A 21,290-nucleotide genomic window follows, 5' to 3' on the forward strand; every position below is an offset into this window, starting at 1 on the left:
GACTTGATGGAGGAATTATTGGGGGAAATTCTATGGCCTGTGTTATGCAAAAGGTCAGACTAGATGATAATAATGGTCCCTTCTAGGCTTAATCTCCGAAACAATGAGCAGTGGCAATGTCAGCTTCTGGAATTATGCTACACCTATATGGGTCTTTTATTACTTAACAAGTTACCATAGTTTAGTATTTCTAAACAATTTTTTATCTTCATATTGGATAATGTCCCTATTTCTTTTGACTGCTGACAAAGTCACAAGAAACCCTTCAAAATGAAACCAAAAGACTTGCACTCAAAAAAGTAGTTTTGCAGCACTATTGTTTGTTTCTAAACTGGTCAGAACAGTTGCCAACTTATGCTTAAAAGGTAGAGTTAAAAAACACCAGAGGAGGAGTTTGTGCTATGTACATGTACAGTACTACTGCTGCTCAGAGTCCACTGTCTTCAAATTAGACTCAGGAGGCAAGGAAAACACTTGCGTGGAGTTTCAATCTTCACCATACTGCTAGGTCCTACAGTGTACATCACCTCCTCTTCATGTACCCCTGGAGGCAAGCTGATCTCCTTGGTAAGGTTTGTGTAGTTGTATTCCTTCCCTCGTAGGGTCCTACGCTCCTCCTCATGTTCAGCTGACACTTTAACCTTCCCATCTTTCACCTTCACTGTAACTTCCTCTGGGTCAAACCCCTTAACATCCATCAGAGCTAAAAGCTTATGGTCATGGCGTGAGTTCAACATCCTATTAACTCTTCTTCGAATGCTGTAATAAAAAAAATAAAACAAGAAATTTAGGTCACCAAAAATAAAAAGTCATCCATTCATCCAGACCACCTTAGAAGCTTTGGTCAAATTTTTGAAATTCCTGTTGCTGAGGTCCTCTCCCTTAGCTACTTTCATTAATAATCAGAAATTTATCCCTAGGAAGTATCAAAGTGATTCTTTGTTGTGGGTAAGAGCTGAGATTACTTAATTCAGACATCTGTGCCTGGGACCTGCTTTGAAATCATACCAAGAGGTATATAATAATGTCAATAATAAAAAATCCCATATTTTCAATATTTACAAGTAAAATATTGTATTGTCAAATATGGATTTGAAGTAGCTTTATCTAGACCTTCAACCACATTTGAGGAGTTGATCTAGGAGTAAGCCGGAACAAAAGGTTCAATTTCTAAGATATCTAATTTTGACTGAAAAAGACGTTGATAAGGAAACAACCAAGATGAAAAGATGGGAGAGAGATTTGGACAAATAAATTGATCCGGATGAGTGGGTCTCTGTGGGAAATGGGATAAACATCTTCAATTTGTGCAGCACATAAAGAATTTTTAAATAAATTACTGTATGGATGGCATTTGACTCCAGTTAAGATCCATCATATGTTTTCTACTACAGAGGCACTCCGTTGGAAGGCTGTGGGGAAAGAGGAATGTGCTTGTACATATGGTGGTTGTATGCAGAATTTAGATGGTTTTGGGAGGAAATTATTAAAGACAAAATGCTGCCTTCCTGGAGATCCCCTGACTTGGTTACTTAATACTCCACTAAAGGATCTATACTTTAAACCGAATGACAAATTAATTTCTTATTGTTAGCAGCTAACTTTGTATGCCACATTATTACAAATGTGACACCCCCCCACCCCGGAATTGTGGTATCGAAAAATATGGACTATCTTTGTAATAGAAAATCTCAAGTATGTACGCAAGAGGAGCACTAAAAAGAGGATAGGTATTTAGAAATTTGGTCACCCTTTCTAGCATACTCAAGAGAGGTGGGCTCCCCACCCAGCAAGACAAAATCTTTACCAGGTTATTTGAATAAGTAATAATATGATGTAGTATTGTTAACATTTTAGTGTAACATTGCCTTAATAAAAAGTTTCAAAAAAATTTTAAAAAACGGAGTTAAGATTAATTTTGTATACAGCATGGAATAAGAACACATTTATTTGATGACAAAGTAAATCCAAGTGTAAGGTCTATTCTCATATATTAATGGAGATAGGTTCATATTTTGATGCACACTACTTGTGGAATTGGCTACACCATCAATGAACAAATATCCATGTCCTTCAGTAATCGAGGGTTTGTGTGCTCTTTGGATGAGACAACTGTGAAGGTGAAGAGTTCTGTCACCCTAAACACACAACAGCCAGCCCTCCCCATTAGCCAATAGACACCAGTGCACATCCACTTAACAAATCATCCTAAATTGTCAAATGAATGGTTATAACTAATTACATTTTCAAGTGAGAAATTGTTAAATGTGATCTATACATGAGACACACTCTTCAGGCATGCACACACAAAATTAAATGTCTCCTGTGCAGAGCTAGGATGGTGGCTGATTGGACCATTAAAATAACAATTTACAATGTGAAATGACACTAATCAACCAAAAACATGACTCTCATTCAAACCATTTACAAAATATCCAATAGAAGGTCCCAGTCTCAACTGTAACAAACTGAATGGGACATAAGATACCAAATTCAATAGATTGTGTGATGTCAGAGTATATAGGACAATAAACGATAAACTGGACACAGCAAGTCAGATGAGTTTAGCAGTTTATTACCAGTGTAGCCCAGCTCCAGGAATATTATTCCTATTCTACAAAACTAAGATGATTCAATTTAGCACAACATTTAGAAATCTATTTTTCTTCCTTTGTGAGTTCATGAATTCTGTGCTGCTGCCTCCTTGGACTTTCTCATCAATCACTTAAGGAGACTTAATCTTAGGTGAATAAATGTTGTGGAAAAGGAGTGATATGATTGGAAACTTACAGCATCCATATGAGTTTCAGTGTTCTTTGAGAGAGGATGATATTTGATTTTTCTAGACCAAAAAAATTCTTCTCTCATGTGGTGACTATAGTCAGAGCAGTGCAAGCAGATGCATAATGAAAATGTAACCAATTTCAGAAACAGGGTGGCAAGGATTACACTATGGACCTGATACTCGGGCAAAACTCTCTTCAATTTTGAAGTCATTGGCCCAGATCCTGGAGCCCTCAATCTGTTTTTACTCAGGCAAAACTTCACCGGGTTTTGCATGAGTTGCAACTTCAAAATTTGATGTTATGCATCAAATTCTGACTCAAATTCAGCTGGTGAAAATCCAGAGTATCTTCATGTTCTTCCACCTCCTCCTGCAGCCTTTGGCATATGATGTGCAGCGGGGCTGTGACTGCACTCCAGCTATTCTAAAGTGGAGGAGCTGTTACAATGGAGAGAATGTAAAGCAGTCCCGAGGCTGCTCTCACTCCTCCTAGGATTAGCGTAAAACCCAACCAGGGACCAAGGATCACTATACAGCTCCCCGGGGCTTCCCTCTCCTCCAGCTCTGTCGCATTCCGTGGAGCCTGAGCGCAGCAGAGAATATAAGCCAATATTCAAACCTCTGTGTGTACTGGCAGCATCACATTTTTAACTGGCAAAAATCAAAACCTCACCTCCAAGCACAATATTTAACAGAAGTTTAAATTTTGAGTAGGGGAAAAACTGCAGGTAAATAAGATATATTCAAATAATTTATTAATTAAAACCTACCAAAGTCCCCACCTCTTAATGAATATGCTTCTGTCTCTCTGGCAAAGAATTTCTTACCCCTTCTTGTTTCACAAAAAGAAAAGGAGTACTTGTGGCACCTTAGAGACTAACCAATTTATTTGAGCATGAACTTTCGTGAGCTACAGCTCACTTCATCGGATGCATACCGTGGAAACTGCAGCAGACTTTATATATACACAGAGAATATGAAACAATACCTCCTCCCACCCCACTGTCCTGCTGGTAATAGCTTATCTAAAGTGATCACCAGGTGGGCCATTTCCAGCACAAATCCAGGTTTTCTCACCCTCCACCCCCCCCCCCCCCACAGATTCACTCTCCTGCTGGTGATAGCCCATCCAAAGTGACAACTCTTTACACAATGTGCATGATAATAAAGTTGGGCCATTTCCTGCACAAATCCAGGTTCTCTCACCCCCTCACCCCCCTCCCAAAAACCAGACACACAAACTCACTATCCTGCTGGTAATAGCTCATCCAAAGTGACCATTCTCCCTATAATGTGCATAATTAAGGTGGGCCATTTCCAGCACAAATCCAGGTTTTCTCACATCCCCCCCCCACCCCCATACACACACAAACTCACTCTCCTGCTGGTAAAACCCCTTCAAAACTGACCACTCTCCAAGTTTAAATCCAAGTTAAACCAGAACATCTGGGGGGGGGGGGTAGGAAAAAACAAGAGGAAATAGGCTACCTTGCATAATGACTTAGCCACTCCCAGTCTCTATTTAAGCCTAAATTAATAGTATCCAATTTGCAAATGATTGCTCATTAACCTTTAACTCAAATGGCAAGTTTATCATTTATCACAGCTTCTCATTTAGAACTGGATTCTGATTTCCTTTATGCCAGTGTAAATCTGGAGCGCCATTGAATTCAATTTCATAATAAATAATACCCAACTCTTAATAGATTGAGTTACTCTGGGTTTAAAGTAAGATCGGAATCTGGCCCAAGACTAGATCTATGTATTCTCATTTACTTTTACACATAGTCTGACATTTAATTTGTTGCCTTAAATATTTTTAAATGATATCCTATTTCTTTTCCATAGGAAGACTACAATATTTAACACTCAGGCACTGTTTATATAATTATCTCCATACCTTCTAGACAATGACATTACCATTTTTTTCAAACTCTTACAGTTCCTACATTTCCCTGAAATTGAGCTTTGTCTATTATCCTGTTTACCCATTTCAACTTTACTCAAAACTCAGCTGTCAAATTCCTTTAATTCAATTTAAAGAGTCCTACTGGCTATAGAAGGCTAATAAATAAGCTCATTTACCTGTCCAGTTCTCGCTCTGCCTCCAGTTTTGCTTTAATGGCTTTCTTCTCCCAAACTGTGAGGCATGATGGTGGATGACAATGTGGATGTATAGCACACAGGCAATGTGGATACGGGTGTACTTCACACTCACAGTGTGGATGCAGGTGTATATCACACAGGCAGTGTGGATGCAGGAGTGTATTGCATAGGTAATGTGGATGCATGTCCATCAGCCTTATCTGTCTCCTTATTTCTCTATCTGCCTTTCTCAAATCTCGCTTGGCATCTTCCAAAAAGCGACAGCACAAAGACATCTTAAAGCTTTAAACCATATTAGCGTACGAGTACAACTTTTGATAACTTGCACTCGTGTGAGAAAAAATTGTCTTGCAAGCTCTGGCCAGAAGTTAGTTTTAAAAAACAAACTGCAGATGCTTTAGCTATATTCCAGCAGTCATTTTATGACATCAGCAGCCTGCAAATGTGTCACAATCCTGCAGTTGGCATGGGAACTGCAATCAGTGGCTGTCTCCCAGAAAGTTATTAAATGCAAAACACTACATGGATTAAACACTCTGGTTGGTATTTCATACTCACACAAGTTAGTCAGTTCAACATTTTGGACAATTTATGGATTCCCCAGCAAGTGTAACTTGGCCCCATTGTACATACATATTATTTTGTGTCACTCTATATGGTGTCCGCTTATACTGTTTGCTCTAATAGAGTATTTTCTCACTCGTAAAGTTTCAATCACAGTATTGCATTAATATAGTTATTCACATTTATTTCCTCTTTTTTAAAATACAACATATGAACCAAAGCTGGGAGAATGTGCACAGGTGTTTTCAGCCCTTATATAGGCAAAATACTCTGTGGATCAAATCCTGAAGTCTTTATTCACTTTTTAACTCAGACTTTACTCAATCCCCGGTGGGGTTAGATGTGCTACCTGAAGCCTGCTGTTGACCACAAATATTTATAGCAGGAGATGGCACATTTTTTTGTAGTTTTTTTACAGCTGTTTTTAATGTTTTGTTTTGTTTTCGTGCTTGCTGGTTTTGTTTTGTTTTGGCCTGCTTGCTGCTATGTTAGGAGAGTGGGAGCATTTTAAGGCTTTGTAGCTTTTTTGCTTTTTTAAACTTGTTTTTGTTTTTTTTACTCGCCCTGCCAATTTTGTGGCATGTTGTTTGAACCATTTAACAGCCATGGTTATAGTTTGCAATATTTTACATTTTAAGGTTACATTTTTTGCCTTAGCCTTACGGACTTTATTTTATGTTTTTCCCCACTATATTCTTAAAATTTATATGGACCTTTTTTGCTAGCAACCCAGCATATTCATACCGTATTACACTCTGTGGGGATTTGCAGGGAGGGATGAAGGGGGTTTTTTAGCTTGTAGTTTTTTGTTATGTTAGATTGCGATTTTTACAGAGGACAGCTTGCTGACATACCAGATCAGTAGTCGTGGGTTACCAGTGTGGTTACATGTTTGGCTGCGTGTGTGTTTTTCCTGTGTGCTGTCCCAGCTCTGCGCAGACAGCTGGCACAGCAGACCTCGAGTGAACCGCCCAATGACCACAAGATCCGTTAAGGTCAAAGGCACCCAGCCAGGTTTATTGTTGACAAAGCACGGTAATAGCACCTGGCAGACTCTATGAGGATACGTATGTCCGTGACGATGCATGCAGTTCAATGAATGACAGGCCTTTCCATTTCCCCCTTGGCTGGGCGAAGACACTCTTAGAGGTGCCTTTATATACGCTGACATAAACCAGTTATGTACTGCCCCTTGGGCATAATTAGTTACTGCCCCCTAATGTGGCTAGTTATTACCCATTTTTTGGTTAATAAGTTTTAATTAAAACACTTTTATTAACATGGTTTAATTAAAGTATTTTTATTTATCACACTGTTATGCTAACCTTATCTTTTAGAAGGGGGTCAGTGTGTTCCTGTTATCCTGGAGGAATGTTTTTGTAAACATCCTTTCTATCGGATGTTTTGTTACCACTCTTCTGAAATTTGTTTGCATAAGTACTTTGTGCTGAGCACTTCTTAAAAATGTGTGTTTCTGCATTATCAGCCCTGTTCTTGTCAGAGTCTGTAAACTTGCAAGCAGGCAGAGCCTGATATTAGCTCACAGCCTAATTTTTGCTACCTTTGCTTTATATTAGCAAAGCTTGCCCACTACTATAGGTCAGGCCTCATATCTCAGGCTTTCTTCCTACTACAGTTGGCTTTATAGACCCTGGAGGTCCTTGGCCATTGTCACAATTTGCCCTCACCTCTGTCTGTCAATGCCATATTTTTCCCATGGATGGTAATGCACATAAAGAGCTCTTAGGTCTTGCTCAATATTATTCATCCATGTTCTCATTGGCTTGCCATGAAGATGGATACCCTAAGGTTGTTCTCCCAAGAGAGGCTTAGCTAGCCTGGCTTGTGTTATCGTAATTACACGCCCAGCCCACTGAACTTGTTGGAATTTCAATTCAATCCTTACTCAGGTCAAAATTGCCTCTGACTTCATTGCCTTCAGAGCCTCACTTGAGGAAGCCATGAGTTAAAAGTGTGAAAGGAATTTTGCCTGAACAGTAACACAATTACTATCCCTCTTAAAAAATTATTCCATCAATGTTCACCTCCTTGGTACTTTTGTTGCTTCACTTACCCCAATCTTGAAAAAAGGAAAAAATGTAAATTAAAGAGAGATGTACTGTGTATGCTGATTTAAAGACAATGTGGCTATTGCTTAGAGTTACAGGGGATTGATTCCATTGTCAAAGTGGTATTTGAAGGTACAATGCAAGCACTTCTCTATGTATCTATCATGTGCTCATCCCTACAGTATCTGAAAAAGATTATGGCCCAGATTGCCAGCTATGTTACAGCCCCTTTATGCCAATGTAAAGCTAGGGAGTCCCTACCCCTAGCGAATATCTAGCTTAGGTGGATTTTTAATGTGGCATAGGATTGGTAACAGCTCTACGGCCTAGGACGTGTAGCCAGAACATGGCAGGGTCAAGGGGAAAATGGCTAGATGCACTCCAGCGATTTTCAGCTGCCAGAACAGCCTGTTGGGGCTGAGGGCAGCCAAGTCTAAATTAGAGTATCCCTGAGGCTGCTCTGACTTACACCTAGGGTTAAACAGGGCCCTGGCTGGCCTGAGAATATGAAGAAATGCAAAAGTGGCATCAAACCACTTTTGTCACCACCAGAGCCTATGCTGAGCACAACGTGACTGTAACTGAGAAACTGGCCCTTTTTATTGGTTATTTGGAGACTTTCAGTTTGTATTATTTGGAGTTCAATTATTTAGGTTTAATACTTTTGTACTAACTGGAAAAGGCTATTTGTTATTGTAAATAGTTTCCCATTTTTTGTATGTTAATGCTCTGTGCATGTCTTAGTAGGAGAGGCATGTTTCAAAATTGTCAAGAATGTTCAGACAAGGGTGCCTTCATTTAGGAACTAAATCTATAGGAGTCATTAAGGAGGCTTAGTTCAGGCACTTAAGATTGAAAATTTTGGCCTTGAAAAATAAAATGATCATTTATTGTTTTCATGCTCATCTACCTTAGTGACCGGGATGTGGGTAGTAGTGCCTAGTGGTTGGAGCGCGAGTCATTGGTCATTAGTGTTAGAGCTGGAGTCACAGGCCAGGCTCCTGAGCCAATGCTCATAGCTGGAGTCAGAACCCAGAGTCAGAGGCCAGATCTGAAGCCAAAAATCAGAGCCAAGGGTCAGCATTGAGTTCCCTGAAGTGAGACAAGGCAGGGGCAAGACTAGGAACAAGGAACTACTGCAGCTGTGGGCAAGCATTTTGAGCAGTAGCTAAACTGCTGCTGGGATTAAGAGCCAGTCTGCAGACCCTTCTTATCAGTCAGGCAGTGTAGCCAATCAGGCAGCCTATTATAGGCCAGCTGCATTTTTTAGGTTGCCTGGAGACTGGTTCTGATTCCTGACACTAGTACCTAAATAGTTCAAATAATATCAGCTGATCCAGGTACTCCCCTTTGTACCTGACTTTTACAGCTCTTACATCACAGGCTCTCTTACTCAAAGTATCACATCAACAATGAGTAACATCATAGTAAGAGACATGATATTTCAGTCAACAAGAGAACAAGGAACAAACTGTATAACCCATTCAGAATATAGAAGCATTTATTTGAGATGACAGTTTTACCTTTTCAATACAACAGTATGATGAATAGTAATGTCCATTTGCTCAGTGAACTTTGGAGCAATTTTCTGAAGCAGCATTATGATAAAGGTTTGTGAGTCACAAGCTGATGCCTTTAAGGACTTTTGCAACTACAATCTTCCTCATGTTGTTGCATCAGTTGTTGCTGAAAATGACACGTATGTGTCCTAATCTCAGCTAGATGCCACTAGCATTGTTATAGATTTGCCGGACTCACGGGGGGGAACACACTGGCATAGCTAAAAGTAATTGTGAGCAGCATAACTCAAAGAAGGTTTAAAGCTAATACTGCTAGTTAATTATCAGTCCACAAGGGTTTATTCCACTCTGCAGGGCATTTTCTAGCTCAGTTCTTCTAGGTGACTGAGCTAATAGCTCAGGAATTGCCACAACCTAAGTCTATCAGATACTGAACATGCCATCCAACTGAAAGCCATTTTCTGCTGTTCTAGAATAGCCCTGCTGAACATGTTAAGCAGGATGGGAAACACGAAAGGACTCCTACATTGTTAAGAAGTTGACTGAGGCCTTATCAAAAGAAGTGGAACATGTTCCTTTGAGGTGTCTGACAAAACATTCCTTTCCCCAGATGCTATAATGAAGGTGGGCTGATTGAACCTGAAGAACTGATGCCATATATTAATGATGGCAACATCAGAATATTTCCCTGTAATCAACCATATGCTAGAATGCATTGACCTTGATGAGCATATTCAGAGAGGTGACTAATGTTAGGTGCCAGTGTTACAGGAGGAAGAACTGAAAAATGGGATAACAGAGTAGGCCTGCTTCCCCACTGTCCTGCACTGTGTGTTCTCACTTACACCTGTGCAAAGTGAGTGTTCAGGGCTATCTTTCTGATCCACACTGCACTCCCTTTGCACCTGGGTCAATCACAGCACAAGGTGCAAGACAGTGGAGAATTAGGCCCAAAGTGGTGACTTGATTTTCAAAAGAAAAGCTGTGTTTTTAAACCATTAAGGACCCACACAAGTTATTACTTTTCTGGGGTTTTACCCCAGCTTCAAGCACTTCAGGGAAACAAATGCCAGCTTACCACGGAGAGCTGCCACCTGATGCAAGAGTTTGCTTCTGAAGCCACTCACTGTTGCACCAGATTGAGGTGAGCCAGCCTCCTCCCATGGGCTGAGCAAATTGAACACCATGTCCATGCAATGCTTCCAGACCTGTCAGTCAGATGACTGAGGGGGAAATCCTTGTCTAGAGGAAGATGAGGTGCAACAGGACAGCCCAAGTGGAAGAAAGTTGTTAAAAGCAGGAAAATAAATTCCTTGAAACTTTATTTTGGCTCTCAGAACTTCTTCCCCATTTTGTCCCTCAGGGCCTCATCTCAGGGATGCCTTCATTGTTAAAAAAAAACAACTCCAAATAGAATCTAATTTTTTCCATCAGTGCTACGTCTCCTTTCATCACTGTTGAGAGATGCACAATGCTCTGTTGGCTTCACAGGCTGTGTCCTCTGCCTCTCTACACTTCTGGCCTTTGTCACCCCAGACAGTGAAAGATCAGCCCTAAAAATCAGACCCAGCTGGAACGTGGGGGGGGGGACCATGGCCCTCCCACTTTTTGAAAGTGGGCAGGCCTGGCCCATCCTCTTTCTACCACAGGACCCACCCCTACCCCTCTTCTTTCCCCCCAAAGCCCCATGGCAGCTGGAGCCTGGCTGGCCAGCCCGGGCAGCTGTGAACCCTCCACCTGCCTGGAGTGGGCCTCCCCCCCCCCGACCAAGAGCAGTCTCCAGCTTATGTCCCTGCTCCCTGGGATCCTGCCCAGGGCAGGTGGAGGGTCTGCGTCTCTCCACAGCTGCCTGCACGGCTCTTACCATGACTGGGCTGCAGCTCCAAGGCCCCGTCCCCAGCTGGAGCCGGGTCGCAGGCAGCTGTGGGAAGCCACAGACCCTCCATCTGCCCTGGGCCGGGGGCTGCTCTTGGAGGCCCCCCACCCAGGGGAGGGGCCTGGGCTCCCCGGCCCCTCTCCAGCTTGACCTGGGGTGGGGCCTCAGAGGAGGAGAGGAAAGGCAGGGGTGGGGCCACAGAGGGGACGAGGGCACCTAGGCCCCCCACTTTTAGAAAGTCTTTGCTGCCCCTGAAAGCTCTAACAATGGATGCATTGGTTGGCCTGCTAATTGTTTGTGTATTTTTAGAGTATGCCTGCTGTAATATGACCATTTCAAAAATAAAATGTATTTGTTTATAAAAACCAAATACCTGTTTACGTACAGATATTTTGTAACCGTAGTAAGATACTCCGGGGTACAGGACTGAAATTAGCATCAGGCAACCCAGGTGATGGGCTGGGTGCCAGGCTCGGGGGGGGGGGGGGGAGATAGGGGGTGCGCCAGGCTCCGTGTGCTGTTTTTGTTGTTAGCGACAAAAGGGAAAAAATAGAAAGTTTGAAGTAAAATGTTTCAGGTATTCCATATGTGGATTCATTTTTCACTAATCTCCCAAAATGTTCTGGACATTTGTAGAATCTCATGAAACCTTCCAGACTTTCCAAGACCTACATTTTTCTTGAACTGTCCTAGCCCTGGTCTACACTAGGACTTTAGGTCGAATTTAGCAGCGTTAAATCGATGTAAACCTGCACCCGTCCACATGATGAAGCCCTTTATTTCGACTTAAAGGGCTCTTAAAATCGATTTCCTTACTCCACCCTTGACAAGTGGATTAGCGCTTAAATCGGCCTTGCCGGGTCAAATTTGGGGTACTGTGGACACAATTCGACGGTATTGGCCTCTGGGAGCTATCCCAGAGTGCTCCAATGTGACTGCTCTGGACAACACTCTCAACTCAGATGCACTGGCCAGGTAGACAGGAAAAGAACCGCGAACTTTTGAATCTCATTTTCTGTTTGGCCAGCGTGGCAAGCTGCAGGTGACCATGCAGAGCTCATCAGCAGAGGTGACCATGATGGAGTCCCAGAATCGCAAAAGAACTCCAGCATGGACTGAACGGGAGGTATGGGATCTGATCGCTGTATGGGGAGAGGAATCCGTGCTATCAGAACTCTGTTCCAGTTTTCGAAATGCTAAAACCTTTGTCAAATCTCCCAGGGCATGAAGGACAGAGGCCATAACAGGGACCCGAAGCAGTGCCGTGTGAAACTTAAAGAGCTGAGGCAAGCCTACCAGAAAACCAGAAAGGTGAACGGCCACTCCGGGTCAGAGCCCCAAACATGCCGCTTCTATGATGAGCTGCATGCCATTTTAGGGGGTTCAGCCACCACTACCCCAGCCATGTTGTTTGACTCCTTCAATGGAGATGGAGGCAACACGGAAGCAGGTTTTGGGGATGAAGAAGATAGCTCAGAGCAAGCAAACAGAGAAACTGGTTTTCCCGACAGCCAGGAACTGTTTCTCACCCTGGACCTGGAGCCAGTACACCCCGAACCCACTCAAGGCTGCCTCCTGGACCCGGCAGGCAGAGAAGGGACCTCCAGTGAGTGTACCTTTTAAAATACCATACATGGTTTAAAAGCAAGCATGTGAAAGGATTAATTTGCCCTAGCATTCGCGGCTCTCCTGGATGTACTCCCAAAGCCTTTGCAAAAGGTTTCTGGGGAGGGCAGCCTTATTGCATCCTCCATGGTAGGACACTTTACCACTCCAGGCCAGTAACACGTACTCGGGAATCATTGTACAACAAAGCATTGCAGTGTATGTTTGCTGGCGTTCAAACATCCGTTCTTTATCTCTCTGTGTTATCCTCAGGAGAGTGGTCACCTGGTTGAAATAGGGTGTTTTTCTTCAGGGGACACTCAGAGGTGCCTGTTCCTGCTGGGCTGTTTGCCTGTGGCTGAACAGAAATGTTCCCCGCTGTTAGCCACGGGGAGGGGGGAGGGTTGAGGGGGTAGCCACACGGTGGGGGGAGGCAAAATGCGACCTTGTAACGAAAGCACATGTGCTATGTATGTAATGTTAACAGCAAGGTTTACCCTGAAAGAGTGTAGCCACTGTTTTATAAAATGTGTCTTTTTAAATACCGTTGTCCCTTTTCTTTTCTCCACCAGCTGCATGTGTTTCAATGATCACAGGATCTTCTCCTTCCCAGAGGCTAGTGAAGATTAGAAAGAAAAAAAACGCACTCGTGATGAAATGTTCTCTGAGTTCATGCTGTCCTCCCACACTGACAGAGCACAGATGAATGCGTGGAGGCAAATAATGTCAGAGTGCAGGAAAGCACAAAATGACTGGGAGGAGAGGTGGTGGGCTGAAGAGAATAAATGGCGGGATGAAGCTCAAAATGTGGTGGCAGCATGATGAGAGGAGGCAGGATTCAATTCTGAGGCTGCTGGAGGATCAAACCAGTATGCTCTAGTGTATGGTTGAGCTGCAGCAAAGGCAGCTGGAGCACAGACTGCCACTACAGCCCCTGTGTAACCAACCGCCCTCCTCCCCAAGTTCCATGGCCTCCACACCCAGACACCCAAGAATGCAGTGGGGGGGGCTCCAGCCAACCAGCCACTCCACCACAGAGGATTGCCCAAAAAAAAGGTGGCTGGCATTCAATAAATTTTAAAGTTGTAAACTTTTAAAGTGCTGTGCTTAAAGTGCTGTGTGGCATTTTCCTTCCCTCCTCCACCACCCCTCCTGGGCTACCTTGGTAGTCATCCCCCTATTTGTGTGATGAATGAATAAAGAATGCATGAATGTGAAGCAACAATGACTTTATTGCCCCTGCAAGCGGTGATCGAAGGGAGGATGGTTAGCTTACAGGGAAGTAGAGTGAACCAAGGGGGGAGGGGCTTCATCAAGGAGAAACAAACAGAACTTTCACACCGTAGCCTGGCCAGTCATGAAACTGGTTTTCAAAGCTTCTCTGCTGCGTACTGCACCCTCTTGTGCTCTAACCGCCCTGGTGTCTGGCTGTGCGTAACCAGCAGCCAGGTGATTTGCCTCAACCTCCCACCCCGCCATAAACATCTCCCTCTTACTCTCACAGATATTGTGGAGCACACAGCAAGCAGTAATAACAGTGGGAATATTGGTTTCGCTGAGGTCTAAGTGAGTCAGTAAACTGCACCAGCGCGCCTTTAAACGTCCAAATGCACATTCTACCACCATTCTGCACTTGCTCAGCCTGTAGTTGAACAGCTCCTGACTACTGTCCAGGCTGCCTGTGTATGGCTTCATGAGCCATAGCATTAAGGGGTAGGCTGGGTGCCCAAGGCTAACTATAGGCATTTCAACCTCCCCAACAGTTATTTTCTGGACTGGGAATAAAGTCCCTTCCTGCAGCTTTTGAAACAGACCAGAGTTCCTGAAGATGTGAGCATCATGTACCTTTCCCGGCCATCCCACGTTGATGGTGGTGGGACGGCCCTTGTGATCCACCAGGGCTTGCAGCACTATTGAAAAGTACCCCTTGCAGTTTATATACTCGCCGGCTTGGTGCTCCGGTGCCAAGATAGGGATATGGGTTCCGTCTATGGCCCCACCACAGTTAGGGAATCCCCTTGCAGCAAAGCCATCCACTATGACCTGCACATTTCCCAGGGTCACTACCCTTGATATCAGCAGATCTTGGATTGCGTGGGCTACTTGCATCACAGCAGCCCCCACAGTAGATTTGCCCACTCCAAATTGATTCCTAACTGACCGGTAGCTGTCTGGCGTTGCAAGCTTCCACAGGGCTATCACCACTCACTTCTCAAATGTGAGGGCTGCTCTCATCTTGGTATTCATGCGCTTCAGGGCAGGGGAAAGCAAGTCAAAGTTCCATGAAAGTGCCCTTATGCATACGAAAGTTTCGCAGCCACTGGGAATCGTCCCAGACCTGCAACGCTATGCGGTCCCACCAGTCTGTGCTTGTTTCCCGAGCCCAGAATCGGCGTTCCACAGCATGAACCTGCCCCATTAGCACCATGATGCATGCATTGGCAGGGCCCATGCTTTCAGAGAAATCTGTGTCCATGTCCTGATCACTCACGCGACCGCGCTGACGTCACCTCCGCGCCTGGTATCGCTCTGCCAGGTTCTGGTGCTGCATATACTGCTGGATAATGCGTGTGGTGTTTAATGTGCTCCTAATTGCCAAAGTGAGCTGAGTGGCCTCCATGCTTGCCTTGGTATGGCGTCCGCACGGAAAAAAGGTGCGGAATGATTGTCTGCTGTTGCTCTGACGGAGGGAGGGGTGACTGACGACACAGTTTACAGGGTTGGCTTCAGGGAGCTAAAATCAACAAAGGGGGTGGCTTTACATCAAGGAGTATTTCAGGCAGGACTTCACGGAGGGTTCCAATAAGAAAAGTTATTGTTCTTATTGGAACAAGGCGGTTAGTCTGGCCTCTGATTGATACATGGCTAGATTTACCTCGCTGCACCTTCTCTGTGAGTGACTGCAGTGTGACCTAGAGGAATGAGTCCCCTAGACGGGGGAGGGGAAGCAAATGAGTACAAAACAAATCTGGTCTATTTCTTTTTTGATCCACTCCATCTATCTTTTACATCTTTGGCTGGCAGCAGATGGTGCAGAAGGACTGCAAGCCATCCACATCTCATGGCTGCTCGGCAGAAGATGGTGCAGTAGGACTGCTAGCCATCCTCATCTCTTGCCTGCCTGGCAGAAGATTGTACAGTAAGACTGCTAGCAATCCGTATCGCCTGCCTGCTCACCATAAGATGGTTCAATAGGACTGACTGCAGGACTAAAGAGAATGACCTGGTCAAGTCACTCCAAATTTAGTCCCTGCGCCCATGTCTGGCCAGGCGCTCCTGATCGACCTCACACAGGCGACCAGGAGCACCTCAGACATGACGATGATGGCTACCAGTCCTATTGCACCATCTGCTGCCACAAGGCAAGGGGTTGCTGCTGCGTAGCAATGCAGTACCACGTCTGCCAGCATCCAGGAGACATACGGTGACGGTTAGCTGAGCGGGCTCCATGCTTGCCGTGGTATGGTGTCTGCACAGGTAACTCAAGAAAAAAGGCACGAAATGATTGTCTGCTGCTGCTTTCACGGAGGGGAGGGAGGGAACGGGGGCCTGACGATATGTACCCAGAACCACCTGTGACAATGTTTTAGCCCCATCAGGCATTGGGATCTCAACCCAGAATTCCAATGGGCAGCGGAGACTGGAAACTGTGGGATAGCTACCCACAGTGCAACGCTCCGGAAGTCGACGCTTGCCTCGGTACTGTGGAAGCACTCCGCCGAGTTAATGCACTTAGAGCATTTTCTGTGGGGACACACACACTTGAATATATAAAACAGATTTCTAAAAAAACGACTTCTATAAATTCGACCTAATTTCATAGTGTAGACATACCCCTAGACTGCTGTGAGCCATGCCTTTGCAGGGATATAAGGAGTGGGGCGTTGCCAGTCAGTGAGATATAAGAACCAAGCGAAGAGAGAGCCACCTGTGATGTTGTGAACCTGGTTTTATTGTGTAATTGTGAAAGTGTACTTGTGTTTTAAGACTTGGTGCGTACGTAGTGACTAATCAAGGACATATTTAAATTAGATGCCAGAGGTACCAAACCTCGATCTATGCGACAATATAAAATACTGTTACTTCTTTTGCCATGCTGAACACAATATTTGAGGACTTTTTAAGACTGAGAAACATTGACTTTTGCTCTCACTAATGCTTTGTTTTTCCTGGTTGAAAATAAAGATACCGCCGAAGAAGCCTTCAGGTGCTCAGTATTGGAAGCAAAAAGTTCAGTTGCAATCTAGTTTGTAGCAAGGGGTAAATTGGATGGGAAATTATTTTTTTGTATTTGCTTATATATGGCATGAATAAATACAGATTTACTGATCCTAGCATGCAAATTTATTGTCTTATATGACAGGGATGAATCATGCATGCAAATCGTGCATTAGAGTCATGAAATGGGATACAAATGTAAAAAAATAAGGTATTAGATAGGTAACAAATGGTAGGGGGTGGAGCGCTGAAAACACTCTTCACCTGGGGTGCCATTTGGTCTAGGGCCAGTCCTGCCAAGGTGTATCATGCTCAGGTATTGTCCCTTCTTCGGTGGTTACTGCACTTAGACTAGGTAGCCTGAACCCTCTAAACTTTCCAGGGATAGGACATTCACAAGAGCTCAGCAGTGTCCCAATTCTACTCCCCATTGAGCTCAATGGTACAGATCCTGTTGACTTAAAATGGGAGCAGAGTTAGGACAGTGCTGAACTCTTCTGAATATGCCACGCAAGGTTCACAACCTTCTCTTTGAGAACTCCACCCTCAAAATCTTGGACCAAATTCAAAGGCAAATCTAAGAGAGTTTAAGTCTAGAGGGAGCCTAAATTGGAAATTTAGGTCTTCTTTCAGCCCCCCCCACCCCAGCATGTATATTGCACCAGTTTAGACTCTGATATACTCACCACCACTGATCAATATCTAACTTACACCCCTCCTTACACATCGCCTCTGAATTGGCTATTCAGAGGATAAGAGCATCTAAACTGCTGTAATCCATCTGCTGAATGTCCAGAAGAGAGGAGCATAGCAAGAAAAGCAACTAACAGGAGGATGTAAGAAGGGCATGAGGCCATATTCTGCAGGCTTCTCCATATGTTACTTATATCTGTTTATATACCAATTTACTGAAATATAAAGAAGCTTATCAGTCTACAACAGTCTTACTGAGCACAATGGTGTTGGACACCCTCTTACCCTTTGCTTCTGAATTTGTAACTGAATGACTGTAGCAGTAGGTCACAACTGTCTCCTTCTGAAGTGTGTCCAAGCTGCTCTTGGTTGGCCAGAGTGGTTGTTGCACTCCATCCCCCTTGAGGATGAGTGTTTAGTTCTTTGGCTGACAGAGAGTCAGAGACTGAGTTTGGGTACTGAAGTTAAGAGTCATATGTTGTGTTACTGCTAGACTGCATGGCCATCACAAAGACCAGATATCTCAGGCAAGAAGTTTACTTCCTTAGCAGAAGGCAACCTTCTCCAGATTATGGCAGGGTTTTAACGGGCTTTTCCTGAAATCTACTTGTGCCAGTGGCAAAAAAAAAAAAAACTTAAGGGATGAACCTGCTCTTGGGAAGGACATTTTACTACTGCCCACCATGGTTATTCCTTTGTAACTAATGGCCAAAATAGCATCAGACTAGAAGATTTCACAATAGAAAAGTAAACAGTATCTGAGTACATCTGTGGCAATGGCCACTCACCTGTTGATAAGACTCTAAAGTTGGCATGCTAATATTTTGCCAGGGGCCTCTGTCAAGGACAACATTTATTTGGTTAAAGAGGTACCAAGTGCTCCCATTGTTTACAATGTTGCTGTGAAATTCTCGAGTTTAGGCCAGGTCTACGCTACAGATTTATATTGGTATAACTATATTGCTCAGGGGTGTGAATTTATATGGTCCTAACCCCACCATGTAGACAACACTATGCTGGTGGGAGGTGAGCTACCTACACCAATGGGAAAAGCTCTTCCATCAGCATAGTAGCTTCACCTGAGCGCTACAGCTGCCCTGCTGATGCAGCATTTTACGTGTAGACCTGCCTTGAGAGTCACCTCTCTCTACTGTTTGAAGCATATGAATGACTATTACTATAATAGGTTTCAGAGTAGCAGCTGTGTTAGTCTGTATTCGGAAAAAGAAAAGGAGGACTTGTGGCACCTTCGAGACCAACCAATTTATTTGAGCATAAGCTTTCGTGAGCTACAGCTCACTTCATCGGGTGCATCCATGCACCCGATGAAGTGAGCTGTAGCTCACGAAAGCTTATGCTCAAATAAATTGGTTGGTCTCGAAGGTGCCACAAGTCCTCCTTTTCTTATTATAATAGGGTATTGCAAATTTCTGTAGTACTTTGCATACATTGAAAGAAATGTTTTCTGCCCCAAAGCCTACAATCTAATTAGGACAAGACAATTCAGGGTTAACTTCTCACTTGTGGGAGGATATTATGCACAGCTGTGGTCAAAGAGGCAATGTGACTAGAAAGGGGGCCTGAGGAGCAGCACAGAGAACCAAACCATCTGTGTGGACACACTGCAACCTGTAGGATTTCCTGTAGCACGTGTTACTCTTGTTTTTCCCAGCTATTATATTAGTTAAATGTCAATGTTCAATGCTAAAAAACCAAAGAAAACAAAACTGTTAAGGTTATTTAAGGGGAACACCTGCCCACACAAACCCTTCAAAGTGAGGAAATGTAGAGTTAATGTAAACTTACTCAGTACACCATAATTCCCAAATATCACATTTACCAGAGTCACTTGCCCCTCCCTCTATATATGTTCCATCACCTCCAGTATGTACACCAGCACTATGCATGGACCATATTCCCTGACTTTGCGCTATAACAGAAAACCTTAACTCTACCTCAGCAACATCAGTGTTAACTGTATGACTTGTTGTCGTCTCATGGCTGGCTTTGCAACAAATCTAAAGAGTGAGATAATATTATGATAAAAATCACCCTTAAAATTATCCACAACATTTTCCGTATATATTATTCAAAAAATTATAACTTCATTCAAAGACAGCCAGTGTGTGAACAATCCCTGTTTCTTTACCTTTCTGACTTGGATTTTTTTCTCTTTAAAATTCTAACATTCTCCAGCATCTTTGACTCCACTTGAAAGAACTCCTGACAGGAGTTCTGTCTCACATAGTAAGATTTTGAATAATTTATTTCATTCAGGAGGTTCTCTTTGCCAAGTCATATCTGAAGCAATGAGATCTGGAACAAACCATTCAAACAGAGTACTGAGCTAAATCTTTCTGACAGAATCTTAGGGGTGCAGCCGGCACACGCTAATTTTAATGAAGGAAACTGAACAAATGAGTGTGTTAACACAACATTGCATCTGTGAATGAAAAAAATCTCAAATGCAAAAATAACTGGAGTTAAACCTGCCTTGATTCATTTCAATAACTGGGACTAGGTACATTACAACACATGAGGCCCAGACTCAATGAACCTGGCACAGGCAGGTAAACCCCACCTCCCTATTCTAGCCTGGGGGAGTATTCCCCATGAAGGGAGGCTGGTGATCTCATCCTCCCTCAGCATTCTCATGAGGAAGAGGAGCAGCATTAGTGTACAGCCAGGACTCCACACGAGCCAGTAGAAGCTGCTATGGATATGCTGAACCAGCACATCTCCTGCCATACCCCCTCCCAAACAGCACGGGCCACTTTTTTGGCTAGGCGGGCTCCCCACCTGTTATACACTGCAAAGAATGATTGCTGGTGCTTTCTGCTGACAGTTTCCTCATCTGGCAGATTTTCCATTTAGCTAGACTCACTCCTTCGACAAGCAGAATCTAGCCCGTAATACTTTACTCAAAGGTCCTGGAACTCTGGGCAACCACCACTGCATACCCAGAATGGTTCTTTACGGCTATGGAGTGCTACAGTGCTTAGACGCAATGGGACTGAATGAAGAGTGCTGTGGCTAACCTACAAGGACCTTTCTGTTGTGAGTTTAAGCCATGAACAATATTTTCACATTTTTTAAAAAATAGTTAATTTAATTGCCTTTGCCGTGTAACTTGTTACATTACAGCACACGTTGCACTAAATAAATCATTATGAAATGCTGCTTAATAAAAAGGATAGTTTCTTCATACAAGATGTTTTTACATAGCATGAGAATTCCACCAGAATATGTCTTAAGCTCTTACACAGTCTAATGGTATTCATATCACTCATTGTGTTGATGATTTGAACTATTCCACATCTGAAAAAATGAAATGCTTCTCTGTGGCATCTTGGCCCCTGCTGCAATATTCAGTCAACAATCCACCGCACAGCGTGGGGGGACTATTACAATAACCAGCATCAGCAACAGGCACAAAGCCATTAGGATCATATGATCCTGGTCAGTTTCCCTCAGAAAAAAAGATTCCACAAATAAAGCACTGCTATTTACAGTCCAAGTGCTACTCTTTTGCTGTGGATAGCAGCCTTACCCAGATAGAGGAAAAAGAGGAAATGAAAATTAAGCAGGTTTGAAGTCTGGGATTTTCAATATTCAGCCTTGGACAAGTGCCATGAAAGAACTGACAGAGTGAGGGACAAGGGTATCCTATTGACCCTGCTTTAAACCACTGAAAAGCTGAGAATCTCAGCTGGCCAAATATATAAATCATTCCCTTCTAGCCCTGTCAGTCATGATATAGCTAACAAAAAAAATATCAAATCACATGATTCTAATCATCACCTTCCTCTCCCCCCACCTCTTCATTTAAAATATTGGCAGTCACTCACAAACTA

At 43.5% G+C, this 21,290-nt stretch overlaps 1 protein-coding gene across 1 annotated transcript; it reads right to left on the reverse strand.

Moving 5' to 3' along the window:
- Positions 1 to 422: 422 nt before the first annotated feature.
- ODF1 (outer dense fiber of sperm tails 1) lies at positions 423 to 5,166 on the reverse strand. Its single transcript, XM_073329318.1, has 2 exons — positions 4,871 to 5,166; positions 423 to 759 (listed from the first exon to the last, which is right to left on the reverse strand). The coding sequence occupies exons 1-2, from the start codon at positions 5,164 to 5,166 to the stop codon at positions 444 to 446; spliced, it is 612 nt and encodes a 203-aa protein (XP_073185419.1). The 3' UTR covers positions 423 to 443.
- Positions 5,167 to 21,290: the final 16,124 nt, after the last annotated feature.

The sequence above is a fragment of the Lepidochelys kempii genome, chromosome 2, assembly GCF_965140285.1.
Source record: "Lepidochelys kempii isolate rLepKem1 chromosome 2, rLepKem1.hap1, whole genome shotgun sequence".
NCBI classification, from domain to species: domain Eukaryota; kingdom Metazoa; phylum Chordata; order Testudines; family Cheloniidae; genus Lepidochelys; species Lepidochelys kempii.

What these genes read in the sequence shown, in the direction of transcription:
- ODF1 (XM_073329318.1), bottom strand. Translation starts at nt 5,166, where the DNA reads ATGTCTTTGTGCTGTCGCTTTTTGGAAGATGCCAAGCGAGATTTGAGA. An exon ending in GCAGAGCGAGAACTGGACAG is followed by an intron (nt 760 to 4,870) that starts GTAAATGAGCTT and finishes TTTTTATTACAG; the next exon opens with CATTCGAAGAAGAGTTAATA.